General features: G+C 41.7%; 1 protein-coding gene across 1 annotated transcript; it reads right to left on the bottom strand.

Annotated features, from left to right (window-relative positions):
- Positions 1–1,925: 1,925 nt before the first annotated feature.
- Positions 1,926–8,788, bottom strand: cnot8 (CCR4-NOT transcription complex, subunit 8). The gene is made up of 6 exons (XM_053331221.1): positions 8,672–8,788; positions 7,072–7,265; positions 5,929–6,090; positions 4,156–4,300; positions 2,959–3,069; positions 1,926–2,061 (listed from the first exon to the last, which is right to left on the bottom strand). The coding sequence occupies exons 1-6, from the start codon at positions 8,786–8,788 to the stop codon at positions 1,933–1,935; spliced, it is 858 nt and encodes a 285-aa protein (XP_053187196.1). The 3' UTR covers positions 1,926–1,932.
- Between the last annotated feature and the right edge of the window lie 14,265 nt (positions 8,789–23,053).

Raw genomic sequence — 23,053 nt, 5'->3', positions numbered from 1 at the left:
GGTGTCTTTAAACTTTTCTTTCAGGTAATTTTCCACTTTTCCATTTTACTGTTTTATTTATTTTTGGGTTTTGAAATAAATAAACTTTTACTTTTATATTTTTATACTTTAAAAATTAAATTAAAACAGACGGGGCCAGTTTGACCCGAGAGGACGACAGGAAGGTTATTGAAGGTTTTTTTTGCTTGATTATAAAGTAGTTTGTTTTTTATTTTCCTATTAATTAATTGACTTCCTGTTTCAACACTTAGCTGCAACACATCATTAAAAATATTTCATTAACCAGCGACGAGTTTAATTAACTTAATGTGTCTTTAAACTTTCTTTCAGGTGATTTTCTGCTTTTCTGTTTTATGTATCGGTTAGGTTTTCAAAATAAATGATAATACATAATAATAAAAGATTTTACTTTGAAAATACCTGAAATTATCAATAACCAGCAACTAGTTTAATTAATTAATTTTAAGTGCAAAAAAACCCCAAAACATTTATCATATATATAAAATTTCCTCCCGGAGATTTTCTGCCTAAATAAAAATAATTTTTACATTATTTTACTTTGAAAATACCTGAAAATAGTCATTAAATGTGCAATGACAGAACCAGCTGTGTCAGTGTTTAAATGTTCGTCTACTTAAAAAGATCAAATACTTCTTTTCTTTTTTTTACATTCAAAATACAAAAAAAACAATTTAATATACAACTGCTTAAAACAATGAATGTAAAAACAACATCATGTGTAAACCTGACTGTGGAGGGGGGGGGGGGGGGCATGAGGGGGGGGGGGTGAAATATACAGAGAACAGCAACAACAGTAGATTTTTACCCAAATTCAGGAGAAAAGAAAAAAAAAAACCCAAAAACACACACATGCATAACCAAAGACACAGTTACACACATCTGAAGCTTCTTCTTCTTCCGGTTTTTTAAAAAGTTAGTTGTTTTTTTTTTTTCTTCCTTTTTTTTGTTGTTTTTGGAAAAAAAAAAAAGCTAAAACATTTTTTTTTATTATTTTCATCAAAATTATACATTTTTAATTTACAGGCCCTTCCAGCATTAACTTAAAAAAAAGAGAGAAATAGAGAGAAATAAAAGGAAAAAAATAAAATAAAATAAAGAAAAAAAATAAAGAAAATAAAGAAAAAAAGAAAATAAAGAAAAAAAAATAAAGAAAATTAAATAAAAAAATTAAAAAAAAAAAAATTGAAGAAAAAAAAGAAAAATAAAGAACAAAAAAAAGAAAAAAAAAGAATAAAGAAAATTAAATAAAAAAATAAAGAATTAAATTAAAGGAAAAAAAAAGAAAAAAAAGAAAATTAAATAAAAAAATAAAAAATAAAGAAAAAAAATATAAAGGAAAAAAAAAAAAGTCCCTGCTACAAGAGGAAAAAAGTCCTGCTGGCTGGTGAGAATGGAGTTTTAAACATGAAGGATCTGTGTTAACGGTCTGAAATCACAGTTTGATGATACAGCAGCTGGTCCCACGCTGTTAAAGAAGGGTGCAAAAAAAAAAAAAAAGAACAAAAAGAACAAAAAAGACACAATAGGAGATTTTAAAAAGAGGTCTGAATATAAAGCAATATACTCAGTAAAAGCGACTAAAAAAAAAGGAAAGAAAAGGGGAACTTCCTGTCAGGTTTGGTGTGTGTATATATATATGTGTGTGTGTGTGTGTGTGTGTGTGTGTGTGTGTGTGTGTAAAGAGTCATTTTTTACAGTCGCTCAGGTTCACGAGGGGTTGGATTTAAATTTTACACATTTGGTTTTTCGGAGTTTGAAAAAAAGGGAAATCTGCTGGTTTCTTTTTTGGGGGGGGGGGTTTTAAAAACAAGTGCGTGCTCCACTTGAAGAGTCGACCTCGCTCTCTCTCTCTCTCTCCTTCTCTCTCTCCTTCCCTCGCTCTCTCTCTCCTTCTCTGGGGCTCGGAGGGGGTCAGTGCTTGTTGTTGGTCTCCTCTTGGCCCGAGCTGGAGAGGCCGTTCTGAGGCTGAGTGGAACCCGAGCCGAGTCCGTACAACCTGCCGCAGTACTTAGCGTCATCGATGTTGTCTTCAAAGAAAAGCTGAGAGAGGGAAAGAAGGGAGGGAGAGAAAGAAAAGGGTTTTAGTTTGAGGAATAAAGAGCAGAATAAGAAAGGGTTTTATTGGAAGGAAAGGATGGAAGGAGGGAGAAAGGTAGGAGGGAGGAAAGAAGGAAGAAAAGAGGGAGGAAAGGTGGGAGGAAGGAAGGAAGGAAAAGAGGGAGGATGGACAGAAGGAAGAAAGAAAGGGGTTGGAGGAAGGAAAGAAGGAAGGTAGGAAGAAGGAAGGAAGGAGGGAAGGTGGGAGGGAGGGAAGAAAGAAGGAAGGAAGGAGGGAGGAAGGAGGAGAGGAAAGAAAGGAGGGAGGAAGGATGAAAGGGGGGTGGGGAAGGAAAGAAGAAAGGACGGAGAAAGGAAAGGAAGGAAAGAAGGTAGAAAGGAAGGAAGGTAGGAGAGAGAGAGGGATGGAGGGAGGGAGGGAGGGAGGGAGAGAGGAAGGAGGGAGGGAGGAAAAGAGGAATGAAGAGTTAAGGAAAGGAAGGAAGGATGGTAGGAGGGAGGGAGGGAGGGAGAAAAGGAGGACAGAGGAAGGAAAGAAGGAAGGGGGGGGAGAAAAGAAGGAGGGAGGGAGGGAGGGAGGGAGGGAGGGAGGGAGAAAAGAAGGACAGAGGAAGGAAAGAAGGAAGGGGGGGAGAAAAGAAGGAAGGAGGGAGGCAGAAAGGAAGGAAAGAAGGACAGGAGGGAGGAAGGAAAGAAGGACAGGAAAGACGGAAGGAAGGAAGGAAGGAAGGAAGGACGAAAGGGGGAGGAAGATATGAAAGAAGGAAGGGATCGAAGAAGGAAGGGAGGGAGGAAGGAAGGAAAGAAGGAAGGAAAGAAGGGAGGATGGAGGGAGAAAGGTAATAAAAGGTAATAAGGTAATAATAAAAAGGTTGGTACCTCTTTCATCCTGAAGAAGGCCATGCCGGTTAGCAGAGAGTCCGATCCGGCCTGATGCTGCCGACCGATCCTCTTCAACTCCAGCTGGTCGGCTACTTCCTGCAGACCTCCCTACACACACACACACACACACACACACACACACACACACACACACACACACACACACACACAGAGATACAGAGACACACACACACACACAGAGACACAGAGACACACACACACACACACAGAGAGACACACACACACACACACACACACACACACACAGAGACACACACACACACACACACACACACACACAGAGATACAGAGACACACACACACACACAGAGACACAGAGACACAGAGACACACACACACACACAGAGAGACACACACACACACACACACACACAGAGAGAGAGACACACACACACACACACACACACACACACACACACACACACACAGAGATACACACACAGATACACACACACACAGAGATACACACACACACACACACACACACACACACACACACACACACAGAGATACACACACACACACACAGAGATACACACACACACACACACACACACACACACACACACACACACATACAGATGTTTAAAGACTTTCAGTACTTTGCATTTTGTACATTTAACCAGACTGGAAGGAAGGAAGGAAAAGGGAGGGAAGGAAAGAAGGAAGGAAGGAAGGACGGAGGAAGGACAGAAGGAGGGGAGGGAGGGAGGAGGGAGAAAGGATAAGAGGAAGGGAGGAAGGAAGGAAAGAAGGAAAGAAGGAAGGAAAGAAAGAAGGAAGGGATCGAAGAAGGAAGGGAGGGAGGAAGGAAGGGAGGGAGGGTGGAGGGAAAGGAGGGAAGGATGTAGGAGGGAGGAAGGATAAGAAGGAAGGAAGGAAGGAAAGACGGAGGAAGGAAGCAAAGGAGGGAGGAAAGAAGGAAGGAGGGAGGGAGAAAGGAAAAGAGGAAGGAGGGAAAGATGGAAGGGAGGAAAGAAGGAAAGGAGGGAGGGAAAGATGGACAGGGGAAGGAAGGAAGTAAGTAAGTAAGTGAGGAAGGGAGGAAGGACGGAAGGAAGGAAAGAAGGACGGAAGGAAGGAAGGTAGGAGGGAGGAAGGAAGGTAGGAGGGAGGAAGGAAGGAAGGAGGAAAAGAAGTAAGGAAGGAAGGAAGGAAGGAAGGAGGTGCTACCTTCAGGTTCTTGCAGCTCTTCATTAAGTACTTGACGTCGTAGATGGCGGGGAAGAAGAGGTTGAGGATCTGGAAGAAGTCGTGTTCCTCTTCAGGGAGCCGAGCGTCCGTCAGCAGCTTCACCAGGTAACCGAAGTCATAGCCGCTGAAACAGGAAGGAGATATAGATATATATTTATAGATATTTATATATTTATAGTAACCTGCGGAAGGAGAGATATATATTTATATGTATATATTAGTAGTAACTTAGAGCTGCATTCTATCAAAAGGCCACCAGGGGGCGACCGTCTCTATACAAGTCAATGGAGAATTCACCAACTTCTCACTTCCTTCCTCCCTGCTACCTTCCTTCCTATTTTCTTTCCTTCCATCCTTCTTCCTCCCTTCCTTCCATCCTTCTCCCTCCCTTCCATCCATCCTTCCTTTCTTTCTCCCTTCCATCCATCCATCCATCCATCCATCCTTCCTTCCTGCATTCCCTCCTTCCTCCCTTCCATCCATCCATCCTTCCTTTCTTCCTCCCTCCCTTCCATCCTTCCTTCATCCTTGCTACCTTCCTTTCTTCTTTCCTGTCCTTCCTCCCTTCCCTCCCTTCTTCCTCCCTACTTTCTTTCTTCCTCCCTCACTTCCTTCCTTCCTTCCATCCTTCATTCCTTCCTTGACTCTAGGACAACAGGAGGGTTAAAGCCTTCTTCAATGCAGTATGATGTTCATTTGGGACATTTTGGCCTCCCTGATTTTATATGTGACGATAAAGCAGGGTATGCATTAGGGGGCGGGGCTACGTCCTGATTGACAGGTTGATTGACCAATGTCCTTTAAAAGCTTCACCAGGTAGCTGAAGTCATAACCGCTGAAACACGACAGAAAACTGAGGCACCTTTTCCTCATCAGGTATCATGAGTCATTACAAGTTTTCTCCACTGGGTGGCACACTAACAGACTGTATGGAGATTTGAATGGGAGAGGAACAAGGTGCACATGTGGGTCCACAGATCAAGAAGTATAAAACATAGCCAGACCAAATTACACACATCTATAGACGAGACTTGTGGCTACATTTTGACGTTTGAATGGAGTCTGTAGCTGAAAGTATGCAGGAATAATGTATATATTTTGAAATGCCTGAAAAATTGTGGAAAATCATACATTTAAAAAGGCAGAATGTGCACTTCCTGTTGGAGTTAGGTCAGGGGTGTCAACGCGTGATTTGTAGGTATTGATAAAACAAATAATTGAGTTTTGGTTTGATCTCTCTATGACATTCCTGTCAGGCGTAGTGGCCGTTTTAGTGTTTCTAGGTGGTGCTAGAGAGTGAGTGGTGAGTTTTCAAGCAAGTTTAGGGGGTCAAATTAAGGCTCAAAGAGGAGGTAGAATAATCAAAAAACGACACAAGAACAATAGAGTCTCCTCGGTCCCTAATAATAATATATATTAAACAAATACAGGCAGTATTTGTGGAAGGAGAGCCATATATTTTTATATATATATATATATATATATATATATATATATATATATATGTGTATATATATATATATATATATATATATATATATATATATATATATATATATATATATATATATATATATATATATATATATATATATATATATATATATATATATATATGTGTATGTGTATGTGTATATATATATGTGTATGTGTATGTGTATATATATATATATATATATGTGTATGTGTATATATATATATATATATATGTGTATGTGTATATATATATATATATATATATATATCACTAACCTGTGGAAGGAGAGCCACTTGACGTTTTCACACAGCACCAGTCCAGACGTCATGAGCAGCTCAGCGAAGTAAAGCGTGTCGATTCCTTCTTCTTCATGTTTCTTAAACTGGAGGCCGGAGTTCTGCAGCAGGTCTATGGAGTCCTGAGAGTACATGTCTTCTCTGGGGGGGGGGGGTTAAAATAAGATAACATGTTAGTTTATTTAATGAGAGTACATGTCTTCTCTAGGAGGGGGGTAAATTATAACATGTTAGTTTATTATCTAGTGATGTAATGAGCTCAACCATCAGGAGGATGATCAGTAATTCTGGCAAAAAGGATTCAGACTTCATTAATTTCTTCCTGTTTAGTTCATTTCCTTATTTTATTTTATTGTATTTGTTTTGATGTCTTTTAATTTCTTCTTTGTTTTTTTATTCCTTTTCTTCGTGTCTCTTGTTCGGTCTCATTAAACACTTTAAACTACACTCGTCCGTATGAAGCTGCTGCATAAATAAAACCTTTATTTAACCTTCCTGTCATCCTCCCGTCTGTTTTCACTGTTTTCTCTCTCTCTCTCTCTCTCTCTCCTTCCTTATTTTCTCCATCCCTCCTTTCCTTCCTTCCTCCTCCTTTCTTTCATCCCCCCTACCTTCCTCCTTATATCTGTCCTTCTTTCCTATTTTCCTTTCTCTCCTTCCTTCCTTCCTTCCTCCCTCCCTCCTACCGTCCCTATTTCCTCCATCCTTTCCTTCTTTCCTCCCTTCTTTCCTATGTCCTTCCTCTTTTCCTTTATCTATCCCTCCCTTCTTCCTTATTTCCTCCTTCCTTGACTCGAGGACAACAGGAGGGTTAATTAATTAATTGATTGACTGCTTCTCGTTCTCTCTGAGTGGACCTACGTGAGGTTGAACTGTGACTCTCTGAGTGGACCTACGTGAGGTTGAACTGTGACTGACTCTCTGAGTGGACCTACGTGAGGTTGAACTGTGACTGACTCTCTGAGTGGACCTACGTGAGGTTGAACTGTGACTCTCTGAGTGGACCTACGTGAGGTTGAACTGTGACTGACTCTCTGAGTGGACCTACGTGAGGTTGAACTGTGACTGACTCTCTGAGTGGACCTACGTGAGGTTGAACTGTGACTCTCTGAGTGGACCTACGTGAGGTTGAACTTGAAGTTGAACTGCCACGTCGTCGTGCCTGGAGGATAATCTCCGTCCTCGTTCATGAAGGTGAGGCCGAGCTGGATGATCTTCAGCAGATCCACGTTGCACCTCAGCAGCTGGTACTGGTAATCCACCGTGCTCCGAAACTCTCCGATTGGCCGCACCACCACCCCGGGGAACTCTGTGTCCTGGGGAGGAAAGAAAAGTAAAGGCCAAATAATGAGCTGCTTAATAAACCCATTAACAGCAAGGATGCAAAATACTGAGCTACATTATAAACCCATCAGCACTCATGATGCCAAATAGTGTGCTGCTTTATAAAAATCAAAAAGGTATGATGCCAATTAGGCATGGGCCGGTTACCGGTTTCAAGGTTTACCACGGTATGAAAAAGTCACGGTTTCAAAACCACTAAAACATTTTCTGTCACACCGTTCCTGCGGTATGATACAGTCTGTGGGTATGATACAGTCTGTGGGTATGATACAGTCTGTGGGTATGATACAGTCTGTGGGTATGATACAGTCTGTGGGTATGATACAGTCTGTGGTATGATACAGTCTATGGTATGATACAGTCTGTGGGTATGATACAGTCTGTGGGTATGATACAGTCTGTGGTATGATACAGTCTGTGGTATGATACAGTCTGTGGGTATGATACAGTCTGTGGTATGATACAGTCTGTGGTATGAGCGGGTTTTTTTAATGTGACGTCTGGTCAGAGAGAGAGTGGAGATCCCTCAGGTTGTGTGCAGCTGCAGCGTGAAGTACAACCCCTCCCGTACTCCGGTTGCTGTTACAAGCAGGTAGCTCTGCAGGTTGTATGACGGCTGCAGGAGGCGAGACCCCTGAACTTTCCCCCCGTCTAAAAGGACCAAGTCGGCTGTATTTATACTTCGGCTACCGTAAAAAGACAGACGGCCGCGGCTCGGAGGAAGAAGGTAACGGACAGTAGCAGCGGGAGGAGGAAATACATCCAATATGATAGTGAGCAAGTCTCCAAAAACTGTTGAGATTCAGTTTTAAGCTCCTGCCTGCATTCATTTATTTATTTATATTTATCTTAGATGTGTTTTTACTTTTTTCAATTATTGATGTTCTGATCTTGAGCCACAGGTTCAGTGACTGCATTTATTTGCATTTTGTCCTCCAACCCCTCCCGTACTCCGGTTGCTGTTACAAGCAGGTAGCTCTGCAGGCTGTATGATGGCTGAAGGAGGCGAGCCCCCTGAACATCCCCCCGTCTAAAAGTGCCAAGTCGGCTGTATTTATACTTCGGCTACCGTAAAAAGACAGACGGCCGCGGTTTGGAGGAAGAAGGTAACGGACAGTAGCAGCGCGAGGAGGCACTTATTTTTTTAAATTATTTTTTATTTAGAAAGAATTCGGTTATTTTTTATTATTTATTTTAAATACATATTTACTAATGTTCGATGATGTTCTGTTGTCATACCGTCAGAATCTCATACCGGCCCATGCCTAGTGAGAATAGATTTAAAGCTTCTTTTACTGGTTTTTAAAGCTCTAAAATGTTTTTTTTGGGGGACCGATTGAAAACACACACAAGAAAACATCTCTTCCTCATCTCTCACCATGGCGATATAATTGTAGCTTTGTATAATCTGTCGTATCTTCCTCATTTCTTCCTCCACGTTGCTCGCCCAGACTTCACAGATGATCTGGCTGGAGTCTGTGAGAGCGGCCGGCATGTTGGCGGGTCACAGGACGACAAAAAAAAAGAAAGAAACAGAAGAAGGAGGAGGAAGAGGAGGAGGAGGAGGAAGAGGAGAGCTCAAACCCCGACGATCCTGCAGCGCTGGTGAAGGCCAGCGGGGGGGCGGGAGGGGGGGTGGCGCTGTGACGAGGAAAACTACTCTGAAAGAAAGAAAAGATGAAAAGAAGAGTTAAATAAAAGTAAAGATGAGTCAAACAGCATCATTATGAGAGAGAAAGGTTTTTATTTGCTGCTTTTCAGTCTTTAAAAAATGACTCATGATATTTTATTGATTATTTAAAAAGTGGTCTGTGATTAATTTAACAAAATAAAAGTTTTTTCACAGTTTTTAAAAGTCGAGCTAAAGCTGATTTAACCTTCCTCTCGTCAAAGTGACCCCGTCTGTTAAGACTGTTCCTTCCTCCCTTCCTTCTGTCCTTCTCTCTTTCTTTCCTTCCTCTTTCCTCCCTCCTTCCCTCCCTTTCCTTTCTCCCTCATTCCTCTGTCCTTCATTCCTTTCCTCCCTCCTACCTTCTCTTTCTTTCCTTCCTCTCTACTCTCTTTCCTCCCTCCCTTTCCTTTCTCCCCATTCCTTCTTTCCTCTGTCCTTCATTCCTTCCTTTCCTCCCTCCTACCTTCTCTTTCTTTCCGTCCTCTCTACTCTATTTCTTTCCTTCCTCTCTACTCTCTTTCCTCCCTTCCTTCCTCCATCCCTCCTTCTTTCCTCCCCCCTACCTTCCTCTCTTTTTCTCTGTCCTTATTTCCTTCTTTTCCTTTCTTTCCTCTGTCCTTCATTCCTTCCTTTCCTCCCTACTGCCCTTCCTTTCCTCCCTCCCTTACTTCCCTCCTTCCTCGACTCGAGGACAACAGGAGGGTTAACTAAGTGACATGTTAAGAAGCATTATCTTTTCAAAGCAGTCAGACGGAGAAGATACCTAAATGTCTAAATATTAAATAAATATTACCAGAAAATATGAACTCAAGAGTTTTGGATTCAGGTAAAAGACAAAAGACAAAAACCAGCTCATGTGTTCCCGCCTGGCTGAGGGCTTTTTTACAGTTTCCAGTTTATCCGGAAAGAAAAGATAAAACTCTGCACGAACTTGTTGGTGATGATTCAATTTTATATCTAACTATCCTGACTCGTTTCTTTAATATTTAATCTCTACTCTCTTTGACATATTTTCTCCTCCAAAGAAAAAACTATTTACATACAAGTCATTATAGCCATATTTTTTAAAACTCTATTTAATATTACATTTTTGTTTTATTTCCTTTATTGCTTTTAAATAATTCACAATAAATATACAAGCAGCGGGTCATCCCAGTTCATAAATAAAAAAATACATAAAAAGTATAGGGAGATAAAATAATTTGAATAAAAAGAAAAGGTAAATAAATAACTAAATTAATAAAAAGTATAAAATGTATAAGTGGCAGACACAGCGTTTGATAACAAATGTACTTTTCTTACACTTTTATACTCACAATAATATTTTATTTCAATTAAAAATAACTTAAACATAGAGATGGGATGATAGAATATATGTTTTGGGATATTTTGTATTTTTTGAAATTTTCCTACCATAATAAAAAATATATATAAAAGCTACAAACATTAAAATTTTAATACATAATACATGAGATATTATACTTTAGCTATATTAAACATTAAAGTTAAGTCATTATTTAAATATTTTAGTCTCTATTCTTATTGTCAGAAATGAGATTTACTCTACTAACTCATTAAACACATATTTAACGATGTATTTAATATAATATTTTAGTGTTTTTTAGTCATTAAAGTTAAATCAACTCTTTAACAGTGCAGCTTGTTTACACTTTCACACAAGCTAACTCAGCTAATTTCTCTCATAATTAACACAAAATATAACAAATAATCAACATAACATGAAGTATTAGAGTATAACTAATAACTCCTAACATCTCCGGAGCTTTTAATTGCTATAAAAACGTAAAATATTATTAAAATAAAGCAGTAACGTCGCTGAAAGGCTAGCTTGAAGTTAGCATTAGACGCTAACGGTGGCTAGCTGAGCCTCGCGTTAGCATTTAAGCTAACACAACCGGAGATAATTACTTAATGAAAACGCGCTTTATTTACATTTATCAGGAAGTTAACGTTGCTACGTCGCTTGTACGCAACCCGCTGAGTTAGTAAGTAATGTTAGAAAATAGATAATAATGTTTTTTTTACCTCAGAATCTCCCTCGATGTAAAAGCTGCCGAGCTAGTTCGTAGCACCGTCTGACTTCTTCGTGGGTTTCTTTCTTTTTCCTTTTTTCCGCCGCTGCTGATTCTTCTTCTTCGTGTTTAATGGCGGGTAGTTAAACGTGACGCTGCTCCCACCTGTTGACCGGAGGGCGCAACTACAACTAAATACACGAGCAAAGGTTCGTATGGGGAAGATTAATGTGGAAATGAAAAGATGTTTTACAGATTAATAATTACTCTATTTAATCAAAGTAATATAATTTATTATATTTAATTACTTTTCTAATTTTCTAACCAGTGTTTTCAGCTGTTAGGGTAAATGTTCCTTTCTTTCTTTCTTTCTTTCTTTCTTCCTTCCTTCCTTCTTTCTTTCTTTCTGTCTTTCTTCCTTTCTTTAATTTCTTCGTTCAGTTCTTCTTTCCTTCCTTCCCTCCTTCCTTCCTTCCTTCTTTTCTTCCTTCCTTCTTTTCTTCCTTCCTTCTTTCCTTTCTTCCTTCCTTCCATCTTTCCTTCCTTCCTTTCTTCCTCCCTTCCTTCCTTCCTCCGTTCCTTCCTTCCTTCCTTTCTTCCTTCCTTCCTTCTTTCCTTCCTTCCTTCTTTCTTCCTTCCTCCCTTTCTTCGTTTCTTCCTTCCTTCTTTCCAACTTTCTTTTCTTCCTTCCTTCCTTCCTTCCTTCCATCTTTCCTTCCCTCCTTTCTTCCTCCCTTCCTTCCTCCCTCCGTTCCTTCCTTCCTTCCTTTCTTCCTTCCTTCCTTCCTTTCTTCCTTCCTTCCTTCTTTCCTTCCTTCCTTCTTTCTTCCTTCCTTCTTTCCAACTTTCTTTCCTTCCTTCCTTTCTTCCTTCCTTCCTTTCTGCTTTCCTCTTTCTTCCTTCTTTCTTGCCTTCCTTCCTTCCTTTCTTCCACTTTCCCTTCCTTTCTTCCTTCCTTCCTAAGACCTAAGTCCAGCTGTTTTTCATGGATACTGACATGATTTATGTGTGCTCCAAATAAGCCCACGTCATGATTTATTTACTAAATATATATGAATAAATATTGATTCCAAAGAATTAAAAACATCAATATATATATTCAGTAACACGATTCATTAAACAAATTAAAAATGAAGAAAAAACCCTCCTGAGCAAAATCTTAAAGTCTTTCATTGATGCCAAAATTATGTGACGTGACGTCCTCTTCTGCTTATCTGGGGTCGGGTCGCGGGGGCAGCAGCCTAAGCAGGGAAGCCCAGACTTCCCTCTCCCTAGCCACTTCGTCCAGCTCTTCCCGCGGGACCCCGAGGCGTTCTTAGGCCAGCCGAGAGACATAGTCTCTCCAGCGTGTCCCGGGTCTCCTACCGGTGGGACGTGCCCTGAACACCTCACCAGGGAGGCGTCCGGGAGGCATCCTGATTAGATGCCTGAGCGTCCTCATCTGGCTCCTCTAATTGCGGAGGAGCAGCGGGTCTACTCTGAGCTCCCTCCGGATAACTGAGCTTCTCACCCTATCTCTAAGGGAGAGCCCAGCCAGCCTACGGAGGAAGCTCATTTCGGCCGCTTGTACCCGCCATCTTGTTCTTTCGGTCACTACCCAAAGCTCATGACCATAGGTGAGGGTAGGAACGAAGATCGACTGGTAAAACGGATCTGTGCAGAGTCCGCATTACTGCAGACGCCGCACCGATCCGCCTGTCGATCTCCCGCTCCATCCTTCCCTCACTCGTGAACAAGACCCCGAGGTACTAGAACTCCACTTGAAGCAGAATCTCATCCGTGACCCGGAGAGTGCACTCCACCATTTTCCGGTTGAGGACCATGGCCTCGGATTTGGAGGTGCTGATTCTCATCCCGGCCGCTTCACACTCGGCTGCGAACCGATCCAGTGAGAGTTGGAGGTCACGGTCTGATGAAGCCAACAGGACCACATCATCCGCAAAAAGCGGTGACCCAATCCTGAGGACACCAAACCGGACCCCCTCCACACCCTGGCTGCGCCTAGAAATCCTCACCATAAAAATTATGAACAGGATCGGTGACAAAGGGCAGCCCTGGCGGAGTCCAACCCTCACTGGAAACAAGTCCGACTTATTGCCGGCAATGCCGACCAAGCTCTGACACCGGTCTTACAGGGAATGGACGGCCGTTATCAGGGGGTCCGATACCCCGTACTCCCGGAGAACCCCCCACAGGATTCCCCGAGGGACACGGTCGAATGCCTTCTCCAAGTCCAGAAAACACATGTGGACTGGTTGGGCAAACCAGAGGCACTGCCCCCGATGTCCACGCGATGCTGCAGAGTCGTGTCAACCATGACAGCCCCACAACATCCAGGGCCTTGAGGAACTCGGGGCGGATCTCATCCACCCCCAGGGTCCTCCCACCGAGGAGCTTTTTAACAACCTCAGCGACCTCCACCCCAGAGATAGGAGAGCCCACACCCGAGTCCCCCGGCCCTGCTTCCTTACCGGAAGGTGTGTTGGTGGGATTGAGGAGGTCTTCGAAGTATTCCTTCCACCGATCCACAATGTCCCGAGTCGAGGTCAGCAGCGCACCGTCCCCACCGTACACAGTGGGCAGTACACGTCTCCAAAGGCAATGAGGACATGTGACCGACGACAATGACGACATGGCTTTGATTGACAGCTGTTCCAGCCAATGGAAGTATTCGGTGAAATGAAGTTGATAACCTTTTAGCCAATAGTCTGAGGTTTCCAACGGTGTATGACACTAAGCTATCAGTTTGGCTGTCCATAAACAAACTCCAAGCGTAACCGGCGTGCGCCCGGTGCGTAAAAGAGCTGAACCATATATCATTACGCACTCGGCATTTTGGTACGCGGTTGGTTTTTCTTCGAATTGACATATGACTTATAGCAAAATAAACAGATAGACAGATAGATAGATAGACAGATAGATAGATAGATAGATAGATAGATAGATAGATAGATATGGCCAAACAAAAAAAAGGTTATATATAATAATAACAATAATAATATGGTGTCAGCTTTCATTAGAGACCAAGATTTTGATTGTAGGCAAAGGGGTTGTGAAGTTATAGGTGTTTGATTGTGGTTATACAGCTTTGGTAACCATGGTAACCAAGTGTCCATTTGGAGTCTCCAAAAACACATGGACATACCTGTTGAAACATAACTCTGAAAAATTCATCTCTTTTTTTTTTTTTTTAAGTATATTTTTTGGGCTTTTTGCCTTTATTATACAGGTAAGTAGAGATGGGCAGGAAACAGGAGGCAGAGAGGGGGGCAATGACACGCAGGATACAACTGCTCTGTGTGGAAATCGAACCGGGGTCGCCTGCAACAAGGACTGTAGCCCCCACACATGTGGCGGGTGCTCTTCCCACTGAGCTAAACTCCGCCCATCTTTTGGTCTTTTGACTCCAAATTTGGACTGCATGAAGCCAAGACCTGTGGCTCTGGCCTCATTGTGTCTATATCCTGCTGAGAGGTCCCTGAATGTCTGTACACATGTCATTGTAAAGGCAAACCTATGGGCGAGGACACAACCCCATCATTGTAACCTCTGCCACTCTTTGTCAGTAAAGTCACAGAATCACACAGAATCCTGAGAGTGTTTTCTTTCCACTGATACCAGACACATCTCTGAGTCTCAAACTATGTGGGCATGTCGTTGAGGCTAACAACATAAAAAATAGAGGCGTGTATTAAGAGATTAAACAGAGCAGCAGAGTCTGGAAAAACAAACACATGAAAACTAAATGACTGACTTTGCTCTTATCGTCTCTTTACTCTACAAACTTTCATGACCAATGGGTTTGAAAGATTCTAACTTGTTGTTTGCTTTTAGTGTTGAAGGATCTTTCGTGTTATTTTCCATCCGTTATCAAAGACAGCTGTTTAATTCTCATACAGCTATCAGCCACAGACCAAATGGACTCAGATGCAGAGACGGGACACAGGGATGAAAAGTTCTCAAGCCGTTTAATTCAGTCCAAGAGTCAGAAACCAGGAAGTCCAAAATCACTAGGGCAGAAATTCAGAATCTAAAAAGCAAAAACTGGTCAATAAGTAATGAAATACTCTCCTCAATATGTCCATGGATTTAGTTCAACACGTAATGCAACACACACGGAACAAACCATATATGGTCCCTTTCGGTCATTTCCTGACCAGCACGTCCATCTCAGAGTACACGTGACTAGATGTTTACGACCATGAGCCTCTCCTGCTTCTGACAACACCACACACCAGCCAATCAGTGCTTAGGATGAGGCAGTACATGCCTCCAAAGCCAATGAGGACATGTGACCGACGACAATGATGACATTGCTTTTAGTGTTGAAGGATCTTTGGTGTTATTTTTGCATCCGTTATCAAAGACAGCTGTTTAATTCTCATACAGCTATCAGCCACAGACCAAGTGGACTCAGATGCAGAGACGGGACACGGGGATGAAAAGTTCTCAAGCCCTTTAATTCAGTCCAAGAGTCAGAAACCAGAAAGTCCAAAATCACTAGGGCAGACATTCAGAATCTAAAAAGCAAAAACTGGTCATTAACACTAAGACTACGTTTAGACGTGCCCGGCTATTTTCATAACTGGACATTTCATCCTCTCCATTTACAAAAAAAACTGCGTGGACACCAGTTAGGGTTAGGGTTACACACCGTTTACACTAACCTGTGTATATATGCCGTCAAGAGCAGCTCAAGCCCACGTTAGCTAATCAGAATCCAGCATAGCAACATCACTTCATTCCTCCACATAGCATAAATGTGACTGCTACTCTACATCCATGATCACCAGAGATCAGAGGTGTCAAACTCATTTTCATTCAAGGGCCACATACTGCCCAATTTGATCTCATGTGGGCCGAATCATTAAAAGGAAGGAAGGACGGAAGGAAAAGAAGGAGGAGAAGGAAGACAATACAAGAAGGAAAGATGGAAGGAAGAAAGGGAGGAAGAAAAGATGGAAGGAAGAGTACACAAGAAGGAAGGAAGGAAGGAAGGGCGGAAGGGAAGATCGGAAGGAAGGAAGGACAGATGGAAGGAAGGAAGGAAAAGAGGATTGGAAGCAAGGAATGAGAGTTGAACCATATATCATTACGCACTCTGCATTTTGGTACGCGGTTGGTTTTTCTTCGAATTGACATATGACTTATACCAAAATAAATAGATAGATAGATAGATAGATAGGTAGATAGGTAGATGGATGGATGGATAGATATGGCCAAACAAAAAAAAGGTTATATATAATATATAATAATAATAATAACAATAATAATAATATGGTGTCAGCTTTTCATTAGAGACCAATATTTTGATTGTAGGCAAAGGGGTTGTGAAGTTATAGGTGTTTGATTGTGGTTATACAGCTTTGGTAACCATGGTAACCAAGTGTCCATTTGGAGTCTCCAAAAAGGACCTAAGGACCTAACGCATGGACATACCTGTTGAAACATAACTCTGAAAAATTGATCTTTTGGTCAATAGTATATTTTTGGGGCTTTTTGCCTTTATTATACAGGTAAGTAGAGATAGACAGGAAACAGGAGGCAGAGAGGGGGGCAATGACACGCAGGATAGAACCGCTCTGTGCAGGATTCAAACCGGGGTCGCCTGCAACAAGGACTGTAGCCCCCACACATGTGGCTGGTGCTCTACCCACTGAACTAAACTCCGCCCATCTTTTGGTCTTTTGACTCCAAATTTGGACTGCATGAAGCCAAGACCTGTGGCTGTGGCCTCATTGTGTCTATATCCTGCTGAGAGGTCCCTGAATGTCTGTACACATGTCATTGTAAAGGCAAACCTATGGGCGAGGACACAACCCCATCATTGTAACCTCTGCCACTCTTTGTCAGTAAGTCACAGAATCACACAGATACTGAGAGTGTTTCCTTTCCACTGATACCAGACACATCTCTGAGTCTCTAACTATGTGGGCATGTCATTTAGGCTAACAACATAAAAAATAGAGGCGTGTATTAAGAGATTAAACAGAGCAGCAGAGTCTGGAAAAACAAACACATGAAAACTAAAAGACTGACTTTGCTCTTATCGTCTCTTTACTCTACAAACTTTCATGACCAATGGGTTTGAAAGATTCTAACTTGTTGTTTGGTTTTAGTGATGAAGGATCTTTGGTGTTATTTTTGCATCCGTTATCAAAGACAGCTGTTTAATTCTCATACAGCTATCAGCCACAGACCAAGTGGACTCAGATGCAGAGACGGGACACGGGGATGAAAAGTTCTCAAGCCGTTTAGATCAGTCCAAGAGTCAGAAACCAGAAAGTCCAAAATCACTAGGGCAGAAATTCAGAATCTAAAAAGCAAAAACTGGTCAATAAGTAATGAAATACTCTCCTCAATATGTCCATGGATTCAGTCCAACACGTAATGCAACACACACGGAACAAACCATATACAGTCCCTTTCTGTCATTTCCTGACCTGCACGTCCATCTCAGAGTACACGTGACTAGATGTTTACGACCATGAGCCTCTCCTGCTTCTGACAACACCACACACCAGCCAATCAGTGCTTAGGATGAGGCAGTACATGCCTCCAAAGCCAATGAGGACATGTGACCGACGACAATGATGACATTGCTTTTAGTGTTGAAGGATCTGTGGTGTTATTTTTGCATCCGTTATCAAAGACAGCTGTTTAATTCTCATACAGATATCAGCCACAGACCAAGTGGACTCAGATGCGGAGACGGGACACGGGGATGAAAAGTTCTCAAGCCGTTTAATTCAGTCCAAAAGTCAGAAACCAAGAAGTCCAAAATCACTAGGGCAGAAATTCAGAATCTAAAAAGCAAAAACTGGTCAATAACACTAAGACTACGTTTAGACGTGCCCGGCTATTTTCATAACTGGACATTTCATCCTCTCCATTTACAAAAAAAACTGCGTGGACACCAGTTAGGGTTAGGGTTAGGGTTACACACCGTTTACACTAATCTGTGTATATATGTTGTCAAGAGCAACTCAGGCCCACGTTAGCTAATCAGAATCCTACATAGCAACATCACTTCATTCCTCCACATAGCATACATGTGACTGCTACTCTGCATCCATGATCACCAGAGATCAGAGGTGTCAAACTCATTTTCATTCAAGGGCCACATACTGCCCAATTTGATCTCATGTGGGCCGAATCATTAAAAGGAAGGAAGGACGGAAGGAAAAGAAGGAGGAGAAGGAAGAGAATACAAGAAGGAAAGATGGAAGGAAGAAAGGGAGGAAGAAAAGATGGAAGGAAGAGTAGACAAGAAGGAAGGAAGGGAGGAAGGGAAGATCGGAAGGAAGGAAAGACAGATGGAAGGAAGGAAGGAAAAGAAGACTGGAAGGAAGGAATAAAGGAAGAAAGGTAGGAAGGACAGACGGAAGGAAGGAAATGAGGAAGAAGGGAACCGGGCCAGATTGGACCTCTTGGTGGGCCGGTTCTGGCCCACGGGCCGCATGTTTGACACCCCTGCTCTATATTAACCTATGTTAACCCACGCTCAAAATCCAAGTACAATCCATATGAGGGCTATCCACCTGGTCCCGTTGAGGATCCATGTGTAATTTCAGTATGTGGTGCATGACGTCACATATTTGATGAAATTACAAACTGTGATTATGACATCACTGGCGTTATTATGTCACTGATGATGTGACATTACATCATAACTGTGTGTAATATCAGGGAAATATGTGACACATGATGTCACATGTGGACGGATGGATAAATATACAGTGATCCTACATGAACAGACATCTCATTATATTATGGGCTACAAACTATGTCATTAAATATCAAAATATAACATATATATTAGGGAAAAATACGTTCCTCTCAAATTGTTTAGCCATAGTTGTCTATAGCCTCTTACATAATATACACCTCTATAAAGGAGTCAGAAGACCACCAGCTGTGCTCCTTGATGCTTTACACACTAGACTGAATAGAGGAATGTGTGGCTTAGAAATAATGATAATATGAGTAAATAGGAAGTATATGGTAAATAACATATAAAACAAAATTAGAAATTCCTATGAAAGTAATGTTAAAGTATATGATATGTTTAGTGGATGAGGTCACATTATCCACGACTCAGATGGAGTGAGGAACTGTCAGTGGTGTCACAGCATCTTTAAATGGACTCTCTGCTATCCTCAACGACACTGACGTCACATCTCACCTGACATCACTGGTTACTTGAAGCAATCAATGACGTCATGAGACACATTTTAAGTCAATAACATCAAATTACCAATTATTGGTCAATGATGTCATAAAACTAGTGGTGGGTCGTTATCGGCGTTATCGTGAGACTCTTATCGGGCGATTAAAAAAATATCGCCGTTAATCTACTCTCAAAGTTGGGTTGGGAGCTGGGTCTATACTACGTAAGCTATGATGACTTTCACCTTGATATTGTAACGTCCCTCAATAACCACACGCCGAGACGTTAGCCGGTTTAGCTTTTTATTCTTGACTGTTACTCAGGTTACTGTGGGCCGTAGCCAACGCCAAAACAACTAAAACCTAACATCAGTAGCTCAGTAGCCACACACGTGCTGCCGAGGCTAACAACATCAAACACACCTACATGCTAGCTGCAAGGCTCACTCTCAAGACGCGTTCACAGACACTCGGAAAAACCAGCACCTTAACTGAACAGAACAGAATCTGGCTTAAACTCTCAAATTTATAAAACACAAAACAGTGACATGCCCAGTTCGTTACAATATTTTAGCGCGGATGTAGTAGTAGCGCGGGGAGCTAGTTTGTCACCAGGAAATGTGAACAAGCCGGTCTGCCTGAGTGACTGATGCTGGTCTGCTTGAGTGACTGGTGCCGGTCTGCCTGAGTGACTGGTGCCGGTCTGCCTGAGTGACTGGTGCCGGTCTGCCTGAGTGACCGGTGCCGGTCTGCCTGAGTAACCGGTGCCGGTCTGCCTGAGTGACTGGTGCTGGTCTGCCTGAGTGACTGGTGCTGGTCTGCCTGAGTGACTGGTGCTGGTCTGCCTGAGTGACTGGTGCTGGTCTGCCTGAGTGACTGGTGCTGGTCTGCCTGAGTGACTGGTGCCGGTCTACCTGAGTGACTGGTGCCGGTCTGCCTGAGTGACTGGTGCTGGTCTGCCTGAGTGACTGGTGGAAGAAAGGAGAAATAGAGCTTGGACTGATTGACACAAAGCGACTGACTGTAAACAGTTCATCACAACCTCTTATGGAGGCCTACAGTTCAAAATTCATGTTTAACTGAATAAACAGTTAGTAAACACAAGTACATCTTATTGAGCATGATTTATTTTCATCACCAGTTATCATAGAACAGCTTCTCAAGCAGTTTGTGATGCATTGTGGGAACAGGAGATGAGCCCCTGGTCTAATGCACCACCTGGCTTCAGAAACCCGTTCTCAAAGACTTACTTTCAGTCATTATTTGGGTAGCACACATACCCCGAATGCCTTCGGCAGAATTCAAATGAGCCATTTTAATCTAGATTAATCTAGATTAATTCCAAGATTACATTGAGATTAAACTAGATTAAAACAATGAATCTATGCCCACCACTACATAAAACCCATTTCTGTCCAACCCAGCTTTGAAGTAGAAGGTGTAAACAGTTTTTAAATGAGTACTACGTTACTCGGTAAAGGTTTGGTTCCTCTGCCGAGGTGGACTTTAAAATGTGATGGTGTTCTGGTTTTCTCTCTGTGAGAGCAGCTATGGTGCAGTTCATTTTACACAGTTGCAACATTGCTCTGTTAAAAAGATATAAGCACTCATGAAATCCAAATAGCTTGTGTGTTTTGTCTGGTTAGATGAACAAGGCCCTACAAAGCATATGATGAGAATATTATCACTTGAAATATCAATACAGTTTGCACATTTCATAAAGAACCTGTTAACCCTCACATACTGTTCAGGGTTCAAATGTGCCCCATTTTTCCATTTAAGAGCTCTAAAAACAACATATACACGTCTTTTTAGCTGGACTTTTCCTAATGCCACCCACAGTATGAACTAAAATCAATCATGTTTTACATTTTTCTTCAGCTGATACACATTTATATTTGCAAATGTACAAACTGGACCTGACAAACATGTATTAATGACTGACTTTGCTCTTATCATCTCTTTACTCTACAAACTTTCACAGCCAATGGGTTTGAAAGATTCTAACTTGTTGTTTGCTTTTAGTGTTGAAGGATCTTTGGTGCTATTTTTGCATTCGTTATCAAAGACAGCTGTTTAATTCTCATACAGCAGTTCAGTGACCTGTTTTACGTGGATATAAAGACGGGAACTGACCGAGTGGTGTCAGACTGCATCCTCCTGTCTAAAGAGGTGATATTTCACAATGAGGCGTGCTGCAGCTTTTCTGGTGTTGCTGCTCTGTCTGTACTGGACGGGGGCTCAGGGTGAAAGTGGAGGGCTGACAGGGAATGACATCACTCAGACGGAGATTCAGTCTGAGATCCTGGGTGTCAAATCAACCAGTGATCAGACCAACATCAGCCCTGACATCTGGACTGAGCTGAAGGAGCTGAGAGACATGGTCATCGAACACAGAGTGGAGCTGAGGAACCTGGAGCAGGAGAATACAGGTTCATTCACACAGTGATCAACACATTCATGCAATGTTCACATAGACATTACTTTTAGGAGTAATTTACTGCTTTTATTCCAGCCATACAGACCAGACTGACAGCCAGTGAATACAAGAATACAGATAGATATTTATATTTAATAAAATAATATAAAATTAATTTATGTTTCTGAATGTATTTATACCTCTACAGCAGCAGGGGCGGGTTTATGCTAATCACTAAATCCTGAACACAGAAATGTTGAAACACAGTTTGTGAAGCCTAGCTCCACAATTCAAATCTAAATGGTTGAAATGCTTTTTACACCTTTTTTAGAAATACATTTATGACCTACTTAATGTGTTTAGAAGAAAATGTCTGAATGGTCTTTAAGAACAGCAGTAAGCTGCAAAATACACAGCTGCTAGTTTATTAGCTACACAGTTATGTAGATTATCTCCTTTAAAATAAAAATGTTGAATGTGTTTACAGATATGATGGCCAGATTGAAAATCAGTGAAAACGAGGTGGAGGAGCTCAAGAGACAGAATGCAGGTAAACTGTTTACATCATTATTAAAGAGTAACTTCATCCAGTAATCAGCCTGCTTGTACTGCCGTCTCACACAAGCTCCATGCTCCGTTCAAACAGTCATAATGCAACAGGATCAGAGTAACATCAGTTTCTATGAAGCCACAATACAATTTGTTCATCAACTGTTTATAAGTGGAGCTATTTTTTTCCTCTATGTGAATCTTCTCACATCCACACAGACCAACCAAAGGTGGCGTTCTCACTTGGTCTCACTGACAACGGACCAATTGGACCCTTCGATACTGACATCACACTTAAGTTCAGTAAAGTCATCACCAACTTTGGTCAGGTCTACAATCCAACTACAGGTACTCACCTCTTTCTGCTACACACACAAATGAACTAGTATAATGTAATGAACTCATTTTAATATGTATTCATTGTTACAGCTTTCACTCCATCTTTTGTAATGACTTTTTTTCTCCACTATGGCTCCAGCTGCACACTTTCTGAGGAGGAGACATTTCTCTTTGAATTGGCCCTTTTAAGATTTCACCTATTTGACCTTTTACAGTACATCATAACACTTTTAATGGAGTTTCTCTGTGTCCTCTCAGAGGGTTTGAGCCAGGCCGTTGGTTCTTTGCCAGCATTGAGTCATGTGTGTGATTTTGTGTTATGTAATTACATTTCATGTGGTGACTGATCAGGTTCTCATGATGAAGTGAGTTTGTCGTTTATGCAGTTTTGTGAAACCTTTTCAAAACCTTTGCACAGACATTTACAGAGTTACAGAGAAAACACAAGAGAATGATTTGTTCTGCAAAGGCTTTGAGAGGCTTTTGCTCTGTTTTAAGGTGCTCACTTATATCTCTCTGTTATATCACTTTCTATAAACCTTATGGGTGCAAACTGACTCACTGAATGTGTAACTGAGA

The sequence above is a fragment of the Scomber japonicus genome, chromosome 13 (genome assembly GCF_027409825.1).
Source record: "Scomber japonicus isolate fScoJap1 chromosome 13, fScoJap1.pri, whole genome shotgun sequence".
Classification (NCBI taxonomy): Eukaryota; Metazoa; Chordata; class Actinopteri; order Scombriformes; family Scombridae; genus Scomber; species Scomber japonicus.
This window is presented reverse-complemented; position numbering and strand designations above follow the sequence as displayed.

Excerpts from the sequence above, each read along its gene's own strand:
- cnot8 (XM_053331221.1), bottom strand. The coding sequence starts at position 8,788 with ATGCCGGCCGCTCTCACAGACTCCAGCCAGATCATCTGTGAAGTCTGG. Across the intron at positions 4,301-5,928 it reads AAGTGGCTCTCCTTCCACAG|CGGCTATGACTTCGGTTACC; the intron begins GTTAGTGATATA and ends TTCCTGTTTCAG. Across the intron at positions 3,070-4,155 it reads AGAGCTGCAAGAACCTGAAG|GGAGGTCTGCAGGAAGTAGC; the intron begins GTAGCACCTCCT and ends GTGTGTGTGTAG.